At 42.5% G+C, this 20,366-nt stretch overlaps 1 protein-coding gene across 1 annotated transcript; it reads right to left on the minus strand.

Annotated features, from left to right (window-relative positions):
* Positions 1 to 9,525: 9,525 nt before the first annotated feature.
* On the minus strand, positions 9,526 to 20,329 carry atp5pb (ATP synthase peripheral stalk-membrane subunit b). Its single transcript, XM_086011251.1, has 7 exons — positions 20,173 to 20,329; positions 18,174 to 18,210; positions 17,583 to 17,728; positions 16,784 to 16,947; positions 16,284 to 16,409; positions 13,864 to 14,043; positions 9,526 to 9,754 (listed from the first exon to the last, which is right to left on the minus strand). The coding sequence occupies exons 1-7, from the start codon at positions 20,198 to 20,200 to the stop codon at positions 9,683 to 9,685; spliced, it is 753 nt and encodes a 250-aa protein (XP_085867377.1). The 5' UTR covers positions 20,201 to 20,329; the 3' UTR covers positions 9,526 to 9,682.
* Positions 20,330 to 20,366: the final 37 nt, after the last annotated feature.

A 20,366-nucleotide genomic window follows, 5' to 3' on the forward strand; every position in this document is an offset into this window, starting at 1 on the left:
TGATGTGAGGACGTTCTTCTTTACAGAGTGGTCAACCTATGAAACAGACTTCTCAGGAAGAATAGTGGAGCCAAATACCCTGGAATCTTTAAAGGAAGAAATGGATGCTGCAATGGGGCTGGGAGGGGGTGGGGGAGGACATAGACATTAGAATCCTTATAGATAGATAAACTAAGGTGGCCCAAAAAGCCTTTCTCATCCATAACTACCTTGTAATCAACTGTAAACTAATTTGGTTGTCTCTTTACTCCAATTATAATTTCTGTTCATGTTACCTAGAAATCAGATGCACTCCATGACAATATCTGTGCTTCTGGCTCTATCCACAATGCCTGTGGGTATCACTTTATATACAAAGTAACAATACTATAGTATTCCGTGCCAACAGCATGGAACATACTACAGTCCAGCTTGAGAAGCAATCACTTTTGCAAATGTCATGGCTGTACTTCAATATGTTAACAGGCATTTAGTTCACAAGAGTTAAACAAATATTTTAAAACTAAAATGTCTTCCTTCCTTTTTTTAAAAAAAAGAGGAAATAGATACGGTTGCAAATCAGTTTGAATTTCTATTCTCAAAGATGTGGGATACAATGCCAAAATATGCAGTCAGTCTGGTAGATTCTACACTAAGATAAAGAATTTCGGAATAAAAATAGCTAATGCAGGGAGCATAGCCAGCCCACGGCAACTTACTTTGGGTAGATTATGTTGCACTGCTAAGGAGGAAACAATGGCCCAGATTTTGCTGTCAGCGGTGAAGAAATGGCACTCATTGTTCACCGCGCTGACAGCGGCCCACAGAGTTTTCGCAGGCTTGTCAGTGTAGATTTCCTCTAATATGGCGTCTTTTCCAGTGCGACACCCTCTACAGGGCACCTATGAGCAGGGAAAGAAACAGCGAGGCTCTTCAACCGAAGATTAATGCATCCTCACAGACTTGCAGAGTCCAAACCAGGGAGTATAAAGCAGGAAATATAAATTAGATTTAAATGATGTACAGAAAGCAAAATAAAGATTGGGAAATACAGCTCGGATTACGGGAGAGAGATAAAAGACAGAAAAAGTAAGAAAAATATATATTTTTTAAAATCTCCAACATTAATTTTCTTCCGAGGGAATGAGACTCCACTTTTAAAATTAATTTTTCAGGGCCAGAGAGGTTGTTCAGCAATAATTATCACGCCATTAAAAACTCTCTTACTCCTAAATGCACCAGCCCTATCTTTTTCAGCCATTTTTAGTGCGGAACTAATGGGCAAGTAGAGCAACTTCACGTCATTTCAATGCCAAGTCTAGTGGCGAGGACTGCAACAGCGTCTCCTGTGGAGGAGCAGGGTATCTCTGACAGCAACTTATAGATTCCCACGATTAACTGCACATGTGCAGATGCCAGAAGTTGCAGTCTGATTTACCCCGTAATAATGGTGAGTGCTGGTAGCCTCACCATTATTATTACCGCAAAATGTGGGCCAATGTATTTTAAGCCAGGGTGTCCAAGCTTTTGTCTTTGCGAGCAAAATTGATCCCCATTATGGACTGCAGAGGGGTGCATAAGAACAAAAGAAATAGGAGCAGGAATAGGCCACTTGACCCCTCGAGCCTGCTCTGCTATTCAATAAGATCATGGCTGATCTTGGGCTCAAAGCCACTTCCCTGCTCGCCCCCCATAACCCTTCGCTCCCTTATCTCGCAAAAATCTGTCTATCTCCACCTTAAAAGTATTTAATGACCCAGCCTCCACAGCTCTCTGGGGCAGAGAATTCCACAGATTTACGACCCTCTGAAAGAAGAAATTCCTCCTCATCTCAGTTCTAAAAGGGCGACCCTTTATTCTGAAACTATGCCCCCGAGAAACATCCTCTCTGCATCTACCTTGTCATGCCCCCTCAGTATCTTATATGTTTCAATAAAATCACCTCTCATTCTTCTAAATTCCATTGAGTATAGGCCCAACCTGCTCAACCTTTCCTCATAAGTCAACCCCCTCATCTCAGGAATCAACCGAGTGAATCGTCTCTGAACTGCCTCCAATGCAAGTATATCCTTCCTTAAATAAGGAGACCAAAACTGTACGCAGTACTCAAGGTGTGGTCTCACCAATACCCTGTACAGTTGTAGCAGGACTTCCCAGCTTTTATACTCCAACCCCCTTGCAATAAAGGCCAACATTCCATTTGCCTTTTTGATTACTTGCTGTACCTGCATGTTAACTTTTTTTGTTTCATGCACAAGGACCCCCAGGTCCCTCTGAACTGTAGCATTTTGTAATCTCTCTCCATTTAAATAATAATTTGCTTTTTTATTTTTCCTGCCAAAGTGGATAACCTCGCACTTTCCCACATTATACTCCATCTGCCAAATGTTTGCCCACTCACTTAGCCTGTCGATATCCCTTTGCAGATTCTTTGAGTCCTCTGCACAACTTGCTTTCCCACCCATCTTTGTATCATCCGCAAACTTGGCTACATTACACTCGGTCCCTTCATCCAGGTCATTAATATAGATTGTAAATAGTTGAGGCCCCAGCACCGATCCCTGTTGCACCCCACTAGTTACCTTTTGCCAACTGGAAAATGACCCATTTATCACAGAAATCACAGAAACCCCACAGTGCAGATAGAGGCCATTTCGGCCCATCGAGCCTGCACCGACACATATCCCACCCGATCCCCGTAACCCCATGTATTTAATCCCCCTAACACTAAGGGTCAATTTATCACAGCCAATCAACCTAACCCGCACATCTTTGGACTGTGGGAGGAAACCGGAGCACCCGGAGGAAACCCACGCAAACACGGGGAGAATGTGCAAACTCCACACAGACAGTCACCCGAGGCCGGATTCGAACCCGGGTCCCTGGCGCTGTGAGGCAACAGTGCTAACCACTATGCCACCATGCTGCCCATTATCCCGGCTCTCTGCTTTCTGTTAATTAGCCAATTCTCTATCCATGCTAATATATTACCCCCAATTGCGTGAGCTCTTATCTTATGCAGTAACCTTTTATGTGGCACCTTAACGAATGCCTTCTGGAAATACAAATACACCACATCCACTGGTTCACCTTTGTCCACCCTGCTCGTTGCCTCCTCAAAGAACTCCAGCAAACTTGTTAAACATGATTTCCCTTTCATAAAACTATGCTGACTCTGCTTGACTGCATTATGATTTTCCAAATGCCCTGCTACTGCTTCCTTAATGAAGGACTCCAGCATTTTCCCAACGACAGATGTTAGGCTAACTGGTCTATAGTTTCCTGCTTTCTGTCTCCCTCCTTTCTTAAATAGGGGTGTTACATTTGCGGTTTTCCAATCCACTGGGACCTCTCCAGAGTCCAGGGAATTTTGGTATATTGCAACCAATGCATCTGCTATCTCTGCAGCCACTTCTTTTAAGACCCTAGGATGCAGGCCATCTGGTCCAGGGGACTTGTCAGCTTTTAGTCCCATTATTTTACCAAGTGCTATTTCCTTAGTGATAGTGATTGTCTTTAGTCCTCCCTCCCTGTGGCCCCTTGATTATCCATTATTGGGATGTTGTTAGTGTCTTCTACCGTGAAGACAAATACAAAATATTTGTTCAGAGTCTCTGCCATTTCCCCGTTCCCTATTATTAATTCCCCAGTCTCATCTTCTAAGGGACCAATGTTTACTTTAGCTACTCTTTTCCTTTTTATATACCTGTAGAAGCTCTTACTATCTGTTTTAATGTTTCTTGCCAGTTTACTCATAATTCATCTTGTCTCTATTGTAGGGGGTTTTGCACAGGCGTGCTCGGGTCAGTCAGCTTTGCCTCTGACTACCTTCCTTGAGCGGTTCGAATCGCTCGCCCCCTGGGTTCTGGACACCGGACTTAGATACAGGCAGCGATAGAGAAGACTCGAGTAGACAGGTGGTTGGATGCAACAAAACCAAGATTTTTATTGAAGAGGAAAACTTAATACAATCCTATGGAAAATCGCTAGTGTACACTTCGACAGGCAAAAATTACAAGAGAGTTATGATAATACTATATACTTATACAGGGAATGGGGAACACATGGCACATTGAGGGAAAACAATTACCTTAACAATCTCCTAATCCTTATCCCACCCCCTATACCTAACTAGGTTAATCTATGAGGGGTCAGAATTCATGCTCACCAATCAAAAGGGTTTGTTAGACTCAAAACAGCGGTTGGGTTCGCTCTTGGTGCTCTCTGGAGCCTGCCGTCATCACGTGGGCTCCGGGTGCTGCAAGGGCGTTGTCCAGGTTCGAGTACCCCAAAGTTACAGTCTCTGCTTGGGTACTTTACCTTGCAGGGATGGTTCTTCGCCGGCAGCTTGAGTTTGCATGAAGATACTCGCAGGCAAGCTGTGGCTGAAGGCCCGATGATTCGAAGCCCACCCTCAGTTGGCCTTCCCCGGGTAATCTTCTCTCCTCCTCCCCTCGTCACATCCCACTTCACCTGGCCTGAATTGCCCGTGTTCGCCCAACCCGGTGTCAGGGTGAGTCCGGATGGAGTGGGAGAGGGCACGGGCAAAGGCCAGGGGGTAAGCGCGGGACGGGGGAAGAGTGGCAGCCACGAGGGTGAGGGGCCGAAGAGCGGCGGTACCGACAGCAGCAGAGCAGCAGGAGAGCAGAGCAGGAGTTCGTTCCATTTTTTTTTGATTCCTGCGGGCCTTCAGTTATACCTTCGTCGAAAAACCCTTATCTGCGCACCAAATCAGGTTAGTTCTTTGTTTTAATTTTGGCGGGCTAGTTAAAATAATGGTAGCAATCTATACTGACGGTTTTTTAGATGGCCGGCAATTGCATTTAGCGGCCCGATAATTGACTCGTATTGTCCTGAAAGTCCTTGATGGGCTGGTCCAGCCTCGATGGATGTGTTTAATCTGTTTCCGATTGTGTAGGCAGACTGTTTGATGGTTTTAACTGTAGGCCTCATTGAATTTAGATCTGCCTCCAATTCAGCCTAATACATAATTCACAGTTTTGTCTGGGTCCCAAAACACAAAGTTCTTTTCACAGGAAACCTGCAGCCTTAGTTTCGATTTCCCCAAACTGTCTGTGCTGCAGAATCCATTTTGGAGACCCGTAGGCTTGCTGCCACGAGGCACGGACGCCATCTTGGGTACCTTTTTAATTCAAAAATGTCCACGCAGGGCCCCTTTTATCGATAATAACCTTCGGGGAGATGCACAAATTTTGCAAATCTTACACTATTATTTTTCTGGTCATCCTTTACTGGTTTTTAAAATTTCCCAATCCTCTGACCTCCCACAAATCTTGGCAAAATTGTATGCCTTCATTTTCAATTTAATACCATCCTTTACTTCCTTAGTTAGCCACGGACAGTGCTCCCTTCTCTTAACAAAAATATATTCCATTAAGAAAGATTTTGAGAGTTATGAAATATTTCCTTAAATATCCGCCACTGCATTTCAACTGTCTTACCCTTTAATTTATTTCTCCAGTCCACTTTAGCCAGTTCTGCCCTCATGCCATTGTAATTGCCTTTATTTAAGATCAGGACACTGGTTTGAGATACAACTTTCTCACCCTCCAACTGAATTTGAAATTCAACCATGCTATGATCACTCTTTCCTAGAGGATCCTTTATTATGAGATCATTTATTAATTCTGTCTCATTACACAGTACCAGATCCAAGATAGCCTGCTCCCTGGTCGGTTCCATTACATACTGTTCTAGGAAACCATCCCGGCTGCACTCTATGAACTCCTCCTCAAGGCTACCATGGCCAACTTGAATTGTCCAATCAATATGGAGATTAAAATCACCCATGATTATTACCATTGTATTGTCAAATACGCTGGAATATTCAGTTCCCAGCCCTGGTCACCTTGCAACCACGTCTCTGTAATGGCGATCAGATCATACCCATTCGTATCTATTTGTGCCGTCAACTCATCTATCTTGTTACGAATGCTGTGTGCATTTAGATATAGAGCTTTTAACTTTGCCTTTTTACCATTTCTCCTTGTTTTGGCCCCATTTTCTGTTGCACTCTTATTTTTAAACATTCTGTCCCTTCCTGTCACACTCTGGTTATTATTTCCCCATCTCTATCCTGCTCTATTGTTTTCTCATTGACTTTTTAAATTCCCGCTCATGTTCCCATTAATTTACATATGCCAATACGAACAGACCTCTGCATTTTGATTCACTGCTGAAGCGACAGTACTAACAGCAGCTCTCATCAAATCCCAGGGCCAAACCAGCAAAGAAATATAAGCACAAATAAGACAGAGTTGCCAGGGGTCAGAGGCTGCAGGCTGGACGTCTCTGATCTAAACCTTTGTACATATGTAGCCTCATTTCTGTACCAGCTCCTCCTCCAGCTGCTTTTCAAATTATGACATTAAAAAACTGTGGATCACAACAAACCATCGCCCTCCCTACCAGGGGAAAAAAAGTCAGCTTCTCCCAATCATCCACGGTAAGTCTGCTTCTTGCTCCAGCTACACATGATTAGTGACAAAAGCTATTTTAGTGCTCCAATCATTGGGCGTCTATTTGTCTTCAGCTATTTGCAACACCTGGCCAAAAAACTGCATAAACTGTATATCAAATGCAAATTTTCCTTACACCATACTATAATTTAGACCAACAACCTCCTTATACTTTATATTACAACAAATTGTAGAAAGTTATTCCAGACCTATTTTGCTCTTATGTAATTTGTGCACAAGTTTTTTAAAATTGTATTTTAAACTCTTACACTTCTACTGGAGACTCCAAGTTCTACAACTGACACACTTATAATGTTTAATCAAGTGTCTTGAGTTACAGTACTTGACAAATGCAAAATGAAATCGCCACATTTGGAATTTTGACAGGGGATCAGGACACAAAAATTTTAACAAAATTCTCAACCATTTTATACACTGCTCCACTGATCGTTCTTCAGATACAATGAGCCAACTAGAGTTTAGAAGAATGAGAGGCGATCTCATTGAAGCATACAAGATTCTGAGGGGGATTGACAGGGTAGATGCTGAGAGGTTGTTTCCCCTGGCTGGAGTGTCTAGAACTAGGGGGCACAGTCTCTGGATAAGGGGTAGGCCATTTAAGACTGAGATAAGGAGGAATTTCTTCACTCGGAGGGTTGTGAATCTTTGGAATTCTCTGCCCCAGAGGGCTGTAGATGCTGAGTTGTTGAGAGTATATTCAAGGCTGAGATAGATAAGATTATTGGACTCTAGGGGAATCAAGGTACATAGAGATTGGGCGGAAAAGTGGAGTCAAGGTCAATGATCAGCCATGATCTTATTGAACGGCAGAGCAGGCTCGAGGGGCCTTATGGCCTACTCCTGCTCTTATTTCTTATGCTCTTTCTTGTAGTCGGTTCTGAATATTAGTGCAGAGACAGACTACATTCCTGGCTTTTGATCAAGTTTGCAGCTCATCAAAAAATCCACTCATTTTTCCATTGATCCCACTCTAGCTGTTTTCATTACATCAAAAAAAATCTGATTTTACAAGCCTTCTTTCTTTAGCCAATTTAATCGCCAAGATGCAGAACACATTAGTGTACAAGCTTGATAATTGTAAGTAGACATAAGCTTACAATTCACGAGACTGATTAAAGCTCAAGTTGTTTGATACACTTGTGAAAATCCCTCAACATATTTGTGCAAATTTATATTCAGAACCAGATTGGCCTGGTTCATATAGAACTTTAATCCGGGCTAGAGATTCCACTAGGTTGCGCTGTTGACCCGAAATTGGCCAAACCAGCATAAAAGATTGAGGAAATCCAAGCGCAAGTTCCGCCCAGCGCAAACCGAGCTTCCGCGATCTTTTACATGGGTTTAAAAAACATTACGCAACCTGTGTATTCTTCAAAGCTTTTATGCCCACCTGAACAGGCATATAGGACCTTGGGTTAATGGCTCATCTGAAAGACGGCAGCACCTCCAATACAGCAGTGTCTCAATATTGCACTGAAATATCAGCTTAGACTTAAGTCCTGGAGTGGAGCTTGAACACACAACCTTCTGCCTCAGATGAGAGAATGGTACCATTGAGCTAGGTTGGCATTTAACAAAGACATTGGCCCGTAATTTTTAAAAGGAGGCTTCCTGCGTGTGGAGGCCACCTATCGGAAAAAAATCTACGCACTTACCTGAGGGCTCCCGAAGTCCGGACTTCCACTCCTGGGCCTCTCCACAGTTGAAATGCGCAGGGCCCACGTATCCCAGGGGCGCAGGCGGTTCGCAAGCGTCCCTGGGATCATGTGGGCCAGGCGAGTCAATGAAAGAGGGAATCCCCCTTCATACTTTTGACAGATAGACTTGTCAAAAGTATGAATGGGGATCACTCCAAAAAGACACTAAAACATTAAATACATTTTTTTTTTAAACCGTCACGTTTTTAAAATTGAGTTAAAATTACATTAAATATTCTAATCAAAATGTAATTTTTTGAAAAAAATTAAGTTTTTTTACAGGGCTAAAAATAAACTGACTTTTTAAAAAAAAAGTATTTTTAAACTATGAGTGATTTTTTTTTTTTAAACTCTTATGCTGGTAAAAGGCCTTACGTCTGCTTTTACCAGGCATAAGATTTCTAAGGGTTTTCAGCGGGCGGAGGTTCTGCAGAAAGCAGAACTCTCCCTCCCGCAAAGGCCCTTCTCCAGAGCAGGCGTCGGAGATCGGAAATGCCAGTTTTCAGCGCATGCGCTTCACATGCCTGAAACCGGCATTTCCAATGTCCCTACGGGTGTGTACACACCTGTAGGCATCGGAAAATACAGACCAATGTTATTAAATTTTATTAGTCAAACTGGAAAATTTGGAATTGTACTGAAGAACACTCGGAAGGTTGAATTATTAGCCATATATTGCCAGAAATAGCAAGTAATAATCATGAATTTAACCATATCCTCAATCTTTTTTTTTTACCCATTTAGTTCAGGCAGGCAGACCAGTTTTGGTAGATATTTTTGTCTGGATTTTACTGGAGAAATCCCTCTGTACTGTGCCATGATCTACTCTATATTTCTAATACATTTCTTGTCAGTTGAAGTTTCATGACACTGTCCAACTGCTGCCATGCTGTGGCTCAGTAACATGTCCTGCATGTGGCAAGCTTTTGAATCAACAGAGCAGAGGAGCCAATATCAAAAAAAGGTAAACCAAGATTTGAATAGCATTATAGATGGGTTCAGTGACGGGACTTTAAAATCACAAAACAGTTGCCACTACTCGTAATTAAGCCTGATATTGCACTTCTGTCAATAAGTTGATCTTGACACAAAAGGCATCAAGGGCTATGGGGAGAGAGCGGGAATATGGTATTGAGATAGAGGATCAGCCATGATCATATTGAATGGTGGAGCAGGCTCGAAGGGCCGAATGGCCAACTCCTGCTTCTATTTTTCTATGTTTCTAAGTGCTCTTGGCATGAAAAACAATGCAGGTTTGAAAAAGGATAATTGCAAATATTCTAGATAGCATTTTTGAACTCAGGAAACAGGCAGTTATGAAAAATACGTGAAAGGAGAGATATCAAGTGTATATTTATCAACACTGCATTTAATGTTTTTCTTTCAGTTTACAAGAACATTTCAGTCAGTGCAGTTTATTGGGAAATTAGATTATTCTTTTCAAAGTTACGCATACATATTTTGTCTGTATATGGGCTGTATCTGGATAGTAGTTCTGGATCCAGGTTAAACCTTCGCTTGAGCTGCCTTGGCCAGTACTTTGAGGTCGGAGATACATTTGGCAATGCTCTCTTTCTCCTATGAAGAGAAAAGTAAAATATTAGCAGAATCACATCCCTTTAAGCCACTGTATGAACAAAATTCAAAAAATCAACTTAGGAATCGATGAAGCAAAGACAAAATGTGTGGCATAATGGTGATTAGAAAGATCTGTCTATTTTGAGTCAGTCAATCCCAGCCAGGTGGCAAGGGGGAGGTGGGAGTGCCTAGGGAAAGGGATAAAAACAGTCAGAGCTCCCACTCATCTAGTAACAAATTCTGGACATCTGCATGCCAGAGGAACATAATAATGGCTCCCATGTTTCATCTGATGCCCACGGTGCAATTTCCCATGTGAAGAGTTGTGCATGTACCAGAGGTGCTGTAGAACTGTAGCCTAACACGAGTGTCCTCTTGAGGAGAGATGGGGCAGGGAAGAAAAATCAGAAGGAAGATACGAGGAATGGAAAAAAAAGTACACTATTTTTGAAATTTGTAAAAATTAAAAACTAGCAAAATATTGTAACCAGACTAATAGTCGACTAGAGCATAGTCTCTCTCAAACATTATTTAGTTGCACCTGGTAAACACTAAATAAAAGCTGTCAATTTCAATTGTGTTGGGTGCTGTGACTTAGCAACTCATGTACATGCATGCTTTAAATTGTAGCACCCCTACGAGAGAGTAAATATCAAGAACCGGGCACATTGGGAACGGTGGTGTAGTGGTTATGTTACTGGACTAGTAATCCAGAGGCTTGGACTAATGATCTGGAGACGGGAGTTCAAATCCCATCACGGCAGCCAGGGTATTGTTAATTAAATAAATCTGGAATAAAAAGCTAGCATCAGTAATGGTGACCATGAAACTATCGGATTGTTGTAAAAACCCATCTGATTCACGAATGTCCTTTAGGGAAGGAAATCTGCCATCCCTACCCGGTCTGTGACTCCAGACCCACAGCAATGCGGTTGACTCTTAACTGCCTAGCAAGTCTTTCAGTTGTGAAAAACAGTAAGAATAAAACCAGATGGACCACCCGGCATTGACCTCGGATATGGCACACCCAGCCCAGTCAACCCTGCAAAGTCCTCCTCACCAACATCTGGGGTCTTGTGCCAAAATTGGGAGAGCTGTCCCACAGACGAGTCAAGCAACAGCCTGACACAGTCATACTCACAGAATCATACCATTCAGCCAATGTCCCAGACTCCTCCATCACCATCCCTGGGAATGGCCTGTCCCACAGGCAGGAGACACCCACCAGGGGTGGTGGCACAGTGGTAGGAGTGGTCCTGGGAGTCCTCAACACTGACTCTGGACCCTATGATGTTTCATGGTTTCGGGTCAAGCATGGGCAAGGAAACCTCCTGTTAATTACCACCTACCGCCCTCCCTCAGCTGATGAATCAGTACTCCTCCACTTGGAAGAAGCACTGAGAGTAGCAAGGGCACAGAATGTACTCTGGTTGGGGAATTCAATGTCCATCACCAAGAGTGACTTGGTAGCACCACTACTGACTGAGCTGGCTGAATCCTGAAGGACATAACTGCCAGTCTGGGCCTGCGACAGGTGGTGGGAAAACCAAGATGAGAGAGAAACCTACTTGGCCTCGTCCTCACCAATCTATCTGTCGCAGATGCATCTGTCCATGACAGCATTGGTAGCAGTGACCACCGCACAGTCATTGTGGAAACGAAGTCCCATCTTCACACTGAGGACACCCTCCATTGTGTTGTGTGGCACTACCACCGTGCTAAATGAGATAGGTTCAGAACAGATCTAGCAGCTCAAAACTGGGCATCCATGAGGTGCTGTGGGCCATCAGCAGCAGCAGAATTGTATTCCACCACAATCTGTAACCTCATGGCCCGGCATATCCCTCACTCTACCATTACCATCAAGCCAGGGGACCAACCCTGGTTCAATAAGGAGTGTAGAAGAGCATGTCAGGAGCAGCAGCAGGCGTACCTAAAAATGAGGTGCCAACATGGGGAAGCTGCAACACAGGACTACATGCATGGTAAAAAGCAGAAGCAGCATGCTCTAGACAGGGCTAAGTGATCCCACAATCAATGGATCAGATCAAAGCTCTGCAGTCCTGCCACATCCAGTCGTGAATGGTGGCGGACCATTAAACAACTAACGGGAGGAGGAGGCTCCATGAATGTCCCCATCCTCAATGATGGTGGAGCCTAGCACGTGAGTGCAAAAGACAAAGCTGAGGCATTTGCAACCATCTTCAGCTAGAAGTGCCGAGTGGATGATCCACATTGGCCTCCTCCTGAGGTCCCCACCATCACAGAAGCCAGTCTTCAGCCAATTCGATTCACTCCACGTGGTATCAAGAAACAGTTGAGCGCACAGGATACAGCAAAGGCTGTGGGCCCCGACAACATCCCAGCTGTTGTGCTAAAGACTTGTGCTCCAGAACTAGCCGTGCCTCTAACCAAGCTGTTCCAGTACTGCTATAGCACTGGCATCTATCCGACAATGTGGAAAACAGCTCAGGTATGTCCTGTCCACAAAAAGGATAAATCCAATCCGGCCAATTACCACCCCATCAGTCTACTCTCAATCATCAGCAGTGATGGAAGGTGTCAGACAGTGCCATCAAGCGGCACTTACTCACTGATGCCCAGTTTGGCTCCAGACCTCATTACAGCCTTGGTCCAAACATGGACAAAAAAGCTGAATTACAGAGGTGATGCAAGAGTGACTGCCCTTGACATCAAGGCAGCATTTGACCAAGTGTGGCATCAAGGAGCCCGAGTAAAACTGAAGTAAATGGGAATCGGGGGGAAAGCTCTCCACTGGCTGGAGTCATACCTAGCACAAAGGAGGATGGTTGTGGTGGTTGGAGGTCAATCATCACAGCCCCAGGACATTGCTGCAGGAGTTCCTCAGGGCAGTGTCCTAGGCCCGACCATCTTCAGCTGCTTCATCAATGACCTTCCCTCCATCATAAGGTCAGAAGTGGGGATGTTCGCTGATGACTGCAGTGTTCACATCTATTCACAACTCCACAGATAATGAAGCAGTCCATGCCCGCATGCAACAAGACCTGGACGACTTTCAGGCTTGGGCTGATAAGTGGCAGGTAACATTCGCGCCACAGAAGTGCCAGGCAATGACTATCTCCAACAAGTGAGCGTCTAACCACCACCCCTTAACATTCAACGGCATTACCATCACCGAATCCCCCACCATCAATATCCTGGGGATCACCATTGACCAGAAACTTAACTGGACCAGCCACATAAATACTGTGGCAACAAGAGCAGGTCAGAGGCTGGGTATTCTGCGATGAGTGTCTCATCTCCTGACTCCCCAAAGCCTTTCCACCATCTACAAGGCACAAGTCAGGAATGTGATGGAATACTCTCCACTTGCCTGGATGAGTGCAGCTCCAACAACACTCAAGAAGCTCAACACCATCCAAGACAAAGCAGCCCGCTTGATTGGCACCCCATACACCACCTTAAACATTCACTCCCTCCACCACTGGTACACTGTGTCTACAGTGTGTACCATCTACAAGACGCACTGCAGCAGCTCGCCAAGGCTTCTTAGACAGCACCTCCCAAACCCGCGACCACTACCACCTGGAAGGACAAGGGCAGCAGGCACATGGGAACACCACCACCTCCAAGTTCCCCTCCAAGTCCGGACGGAAGCATATCGCCATTCCTTTATCGTCGCTGGGTCAAAATCCTGGGACACTTTCCCTAACAGCACTGTGGGAGTACCTTCACCACACGGACTGCAGCGGTTCAAGAAGGCAGCTCACCACCACCTTCTTAAGGGCAACTAGGGATAGGCAATAAATGCTGGCCTTGCCAGCGACGCCCAAATCCCATGAATGAATAAAAAAATGTATAGTCCTCTTGTACCTCAGATAGGTTTGGCAACTCTATAATTGATGTACAGCTCTCCCATAGACTCTACAGTTGTCCAGTAGAAATGTACACTTGCAGCAATGCACGTTTTTTAATGCCAACAGTGAAGTTGGTAATTTTGTAACTGTTCAAATGCCTGCAGACATGTTCCTTGTGATCACATTTGTAACACGATGGTATTCTAACGTATTATCAGAAGTTGGTTTGTACAAAAACCTGTGTCTCTTTCATCTCATTTCTCTACCTACCTGTTGTGGTGTGATGCTCTGGATTACACTCTTCTCCACCCAGTTAACCATATGTTCTTGTGCAAGCCTTCGCTGTAGATGCTGGAGACCGACTTGGTAATCCAGGCGTTTCTTCACTGCATTGTACACCATGTGCAGACGTTCACGGTAGTTGGTTTCTAGCATCATTGCAACATTATTCTACAAACAAACAAAAACTGTTCAAATGCCTGCAGGCATGTTCCTTTTTATCACATTTATAACAATGCTGCAGTCAACGTTAGAAATTCATAATTTGAAATATACCTAGTGCGCCATTCTTCATAAATTACTACAGAATTTTCCACCTGCCCCTTATGTTTTTCATCTCAGTTTCCTGTATTATTTCGTATTGGAATGAATGTCTGTTGCACCAATACCGATAACTTGGTACAAAAAACAAATGCTGTAAACACTCAGCAGGTCAGTCAGCATCTGAGACAAGAGAACATTTCAGGTGTGGACCCTTCATCATAACTGGAAGATATTACAGAGCAAAAAGGGAAGTAGGAAGGAAAAACAGAATAACCTGTAAACTGCTTACGTGGAACTCACGAGATGGTTAAATGGCAGAACTGATAGTACAAGACAAAAGGAGAGAAGTCAAAGAAATGAAAGACATTTACGAGACACAGAACGCAGGAATATCTTTGGAGGTGGTTAATAAACGGAAGCACAAAACACTTTGGTGTTCTGAATCAGAATAGTGCCCCATTAACATCAATTTTCTATTCATCTGCAATTCATTAACCTCCTTGCATTTCACATGCAGCTGTAGTTCTTACAAAGGGTCGCAACTGAAATATCACATGGCCTTTCTCTTCACATTCCAGTCGTTTTATTTTTAGAATATCCGCTACCGATTACTTACCACTTTAATGCTTTTTTGTCTCACCTGGTTAAGGGACAAGCAGACGAGACAGCTGGCTGTTAAGCGGTAGTTATTACTGTAAACTCGTAAATGGAACATGGATACTCAGAAGGTAAAACTGTATGCTACATTTAAACAGTTTAAAGTGCTCAGTCAGTGTAAACAGAAGGAATCAGTTTAGCAATGTTCTTAATACAGTCTTAGAAAATAATAGATTTGCCACAGATTCTATATTTGGTTGCTTGTGCTTGCTGCAGAAACTGGCATTGGCGTGCTGCAAAATTCTTGGGGCCCTGATATTAATTGAGCCACGATGACAAAATAACACCAACCTTTTTCTGCATTATGTCAGTAGGCCAAGCAAAACTTTTAAGATTTCCTTCATCTAAAATACCACAAGCCAGTTGCAATAGTCATCACTTCCTTGTAACTCAAACATCATAAAAACACCTCATTACCCCAATATAAGCTTTACATATTTCATGCTGTGCCTCCATCTTGAACAAGGCTCAACTGCGTGGAATGTTTAGGATGATTTATTCTGTAGATACATGTACAATTTGAACCTGATTAAGTAAATAAAACTCATTTCAATTCCACAGCAAGAGAACTATTAATTTTGACAGGAAATGTTACCTCTGTAATAAATTCAGGTGCTAAGACTTCATATGAATTATGATCACAGAGTAGTTCATAACTTTTGCAGTTAATTCTACTGCTTTAAACAGCACCCTTAATAGGAACCTTATGCTGAAGGAAATATATATGCAAGAAGCTGGGCTCCAGTCTCAAACAATGGTCAATAGGTGAGGGTTGGTCAGCTGGTGAGTATGAAGGGAGATGTACTCGGAGGTGTGTAGCCTCCGATCACCAAAAAGCGATGGTCAGTGAGGGAGGATGTTGGCTCCAAACATTTAAGTACTGCTCAGTAGGGGTGGAGGATAATCATTATATTTCTGCTCAAAGGAAGCGATTGGGGTTGGGGGAGGGACGGCAGAGAGAGAGAAATTGCATGTAATTGGGGTTTGTTTCCACTTATCTGTGCTCATGGGGAGGAGTGTCACGGTTATTTCCATTTAGATTTCAGCAATGCTGGCACTGGAAGATCAATGGAACCAGCAGGAGATACTTTTGGTTACTAAAAAGAAAATCCAGTTTCGAGTATCTGGACTTATTCTGCATCTACCAGACAAACTAAAGTGGGTTTCACATGTGTATGAAATTACATTAGATGAGAACAGCAGGAAGTTTGTCAAATTGCTCTCAGGATTCCTTGAGTTCAGCGATTTACAGTACAGAGAATGCATTTTGGCAATTTCAGAGCTGATCTAACCTGCAGCATGACTCACGTAACAAACGAAGACAGAACTTTAGTGAAATAGGAGAACTAATTAATATCATTCATTTACCAAATTCAAAACCACTGCAAGTGACAAGACTATTACCATAAGAACTTTATGCCAATTAAATTAATACCAATAATTAAAATTGGAGCAGAAAAAGGGCCACAGAAATGAAAATGCATTCATACCCGCTTTGCATCAAAAAGGTGCTGACGCCCTTCTATTCTCCACTGTTCTTTTTTCTCCGCTTCAATAGCTTCTGCCAGGCTGTTCATGGCTATGTCTTTTACTTCTTGTGCTTTTTCAACTTTGTCCTGTTATTGTCAAACAAAATAGGCTATATGGAATGCAGCCGAATCATAAATACATCACTGGTACCTTGTGCACGATTACATATGATCGGAATTTGCACAGATTTCTTAGAAGAACTTTAGAAAAGGATTATGTGCAAGAAAATGATTTTGAAAGTAGCAACATTTAACCAGTGACTGCAGTGGTCACTAGCTTATCTTTAACCACTATTGCAAATGCGCTTATAGAATTCCAGAACACAAAAAAAATGTCCTGACAATATATTTGAAATGCGTTTCTGGATTAAAGCATCACAACTGAACAGAATTCACCCTTGGAAAGACACCCAGCTTTTGTACCAAGCCCAGACATTAACTCTTATATTACTCTTTCTTACCTCATTCAATTTGTCAGCAAATTTTCCCACGTCCTTGCCAAATTTTTTGATACCATAGAGGATAACAATGCCAATGGATATAGCGGCAAATGTTTCATGGTTAATGACGTAAATTTCCTTTGATAGAAGGTAAGTCAACATGCCAGTACCGAACAGATAAGGGCCTATGAGAGGAAAAAACAAACAAATGAGTATGTACAAAGATTGTCCTAAAATCATTATGTTAAAAGTGACCAAAGTTAGAAAATTTCCTTCTGGTCATAAATATTCTACAATAACTAGAATACAATTTATCTGTAGAAGTTAATTCAGATTGAATGCTTGACAGACTCCTGTTTGAAGCTTAAAATGGTACACGAATCCTGTTTCTATACAAAGTTGCTCATAAAACATGAAGTCCAAAACACATCTAGTGCTAGCTTGCACCAATAATAATAGTTGGAACATTTTCAAATCCACAACATTAAATATTACCTTCACAGCCAACACTTTAGTGTTAATTTACACTTTGGATAAAGTTCTGTCAAAACTGCAAGTGATTACTGAATTTGAAAGTATACCTGCTATATTAACACACTTAAAAAACCTCTGTTGCTCATTTATGTAATAATATAATTTTAGACTACTGATTTTATAGTTATGATCTAAGAGTAAAATATTCACAAAGACTTTTTTTTTACAAATGCAAAGCAATGGAAACTAACAGGTTGTATTTCAATGCATCATACAAAGGATAAATAAAGCAATCTTGAAAACAGAGGAACTTACTATACAATTTGCCAAGATATTTTGTACTGACCCGTTACCCCAGTCTTGGGATACAAAAACTGGAAGAATTCTTCTGGAAACAGACCATGCCGCACTTTGCCTCCCTCCTCAGGAAGGGGTGGCACTGGTGCCTGAGCTTGCCGGCTAGTATGAAAAGTCCTGGATACTGGCAACAAACTGGAAAAAGAATCATGCAACAATGTTGAATAGTTTGCAGATTTCAAACAGATATTAGCAAATTACCACAGTGTAGAAACATTTAATAACAGTTGTACTTTTACACTTTTTGTCTGAGATATTGAGATAGCTCCCTGGGTACAATGACACATAATACTTTTGATTTATATAAACCTTGCTCCTCAGGAAAAAAACAGCAAGCCCAATATTTGATCTGTTTTCCAAATTAGAATAGTACTGCCACAATATGGATTTTGATGGTAAAATAAGAAGTGTGAAAACTGGTACATTAAAATGAGAAATACAAGGAAATTCACCAATTATAGTGCTGCAACTTTTTGCATGGTCATGTCCAATTGATTGCATTGTCTCTTAAAACCGATGCCATTTTGATAAACCTCAACAATAATATACAATTTACATACAAGAAACTCCTGTTACTAACCTAGCACTGACAGGTGCCGATGTCTTCAGAGCAGAAGCTGAAGAAAAGAATTATACATAATTGCACAAGACTTGAACAAATTAGTCAGTAAACGCATTAACAAAGAAGATATACTTTTTTGGTTAAAAGATACATTTAATATGGTTCAAAGTGATGGACATCAGAAAATGCAACCTCCCCATTTCAGGCACCCAGTGGCAGTATCCCGTACTCGCAAAATCTAAAGAACACTTACAGATTCAGTCTGCTATTTCCATTTCCCACACCAACTATCCTTGTGGAGTCAATGAGATCGCCAATTCAAATATACCAAATGAAGATTTTTTGGTGAGCTCGCACCCACTAGAAACTGTGCCAACGTTGCCTAAACTCATTTCACATGGGACCCTCAGAGTCAGCAGATGCGAACCCCTGTGCAAGCTGGATTCAAGACCATGTCCCAGGAGTGCAAAGGTAGAATGTTAATGCAAGTATTTTTTATTTTTTTAAAACAGTAAAATATTTCCTCAGTGCTTGGGCTTATCATTGGTTAAATGTACTGCTCAGGAAGGGTAGCAGAAACATACCTATGGTCTATCCAGTCCCTAATTTAAAATGGAAACACTACAATACTTAAGATAAGCAGAGTTCAGAGGACATTGGAGATTATGAATAAACCTTTAATAATTTGACATTAGAACCCAAACATGTATTCAAAGCTGTAAGCGTTTTTTAATCCCCAATTCAATATCCAAAATAACTTCCAAATGTTGCCAGACCTCATCCCATATGACTATCCTACACTATCTTCCACTGTAAGATTATGTAAAAGTATCAAAATAGTTACTACCTCTGAAATAATTAAAGACAGTAACTTCAGTATTCAGAAGCACAAACTATTGAAGCTGTCATCCAAATTTAACTATAATAAAGTATTTAAATGTATCATAATACTCCACAATATTCAAGACAGTATGGAGAATACAAAAGATTTTACAATTAAAACCCAAACGATGGCAAGATACTTAGAATCATCACAGCACAGTACAGGAGGTGTTTCTAGAAAATATCACAACCATTATGTTTTATGGAACAGCACATCTAAATGTAGTAAAATAATAAAGCATTTACTATCAACTGCTATTCATTTGAGTAAAGTGGAATTCCCTGTAAAATACACTTCAACTCGGACATTGTTTGCGCTTCTGGGTCCCTATTCTAATTCCAGGACTCCATCTCACAAATCCAGGTTTCCCGGGTAGGATTGGGTGGCTTTTAACCATTATTTTCATACTATATTCAGGATCTAACTGTCGCCTCGAGTATATGAAATTTTGTTTAATTACCATACAATAACGACACTATACAATATCAAGAGTACAATCCGACAAGTATCTAATCTTGCTCCCTTGTTTTGCCTTTGAAGTCTATGATGCATATAGCACTTCCCCAGCTCCTGCATACACTCACCAACAAGCAATCAAACTCCCTAATCTATGCAATTCCCTCCAGACATCTTTATATCGTTAGCACATGGACTGCCTGACCAGAAAATAACTTTAAAAGGAAACTGGATAGTAAGAAAAATCAACTCAAGCGAGTATGAGGGAAGGGCAGAGGAATGCTAAGTGGTTAGCACTTTCTTCCGTGCTGTAAAATTGAGATTCTATTTCGTTAAGTGCTGAAAATGTGGTCAACCTGATTTCTACTCGGGTACAAAAACTATTCACTTCACTGTATTTGATGCAGAAGGCGGCCGCCTTGTGACCTCCGGCTCGGCGCTGCACTATTAACGCGACTAACTTTGCCTGGAGGAGAAATGAGCACTCAGGCCTCGGCGCGAAGGACCTTTCAGCCGCCCGGGTTAAGAAGCAGGGTAATGCCGGCCAGCGTTGCAGCAGCCGGGCCAGAGGTGGGCGAGCCGGCAGCTAGTGAACGGGAGAGATGGAGCTCGCCCTCTCCCCGCGTCCTTGTCCGTCCCCAGCAGCATCTGACACACACACACAGCTTTCTCCCTTACCCGAGACCAGCGCGACGCGGGACAGCATGTTCGCAGCTCCTGTGTATAGATAAATAATTGTCCGGTCGTGTAACGCGGTGGAAATATAGAGATTCCCCGGCGGCGGCGGTGTTCGTCTCTCTCCGCCGCCGACCTCTAGCCCAAAATGGCGACCATCGGCCAGAAAGAGCGCAAAGCGCGCCGGGTATCGCGGA

Source organism: Somniosus microcephalus, chromosome 18, assembly GCF_052327205.1.
Source record: "Somniosus microcephalus isolate GS21.2 chromosome 18, FLI_Smic_1.0, whole genome shotgun sequence".
NCBI classification, from domain to species: Eukaryota; Metazoa; Chordata; class Chondrichthyes; order Squaliformes; family Somniosidae; genus Somniosus; species Somniosus microcephalus.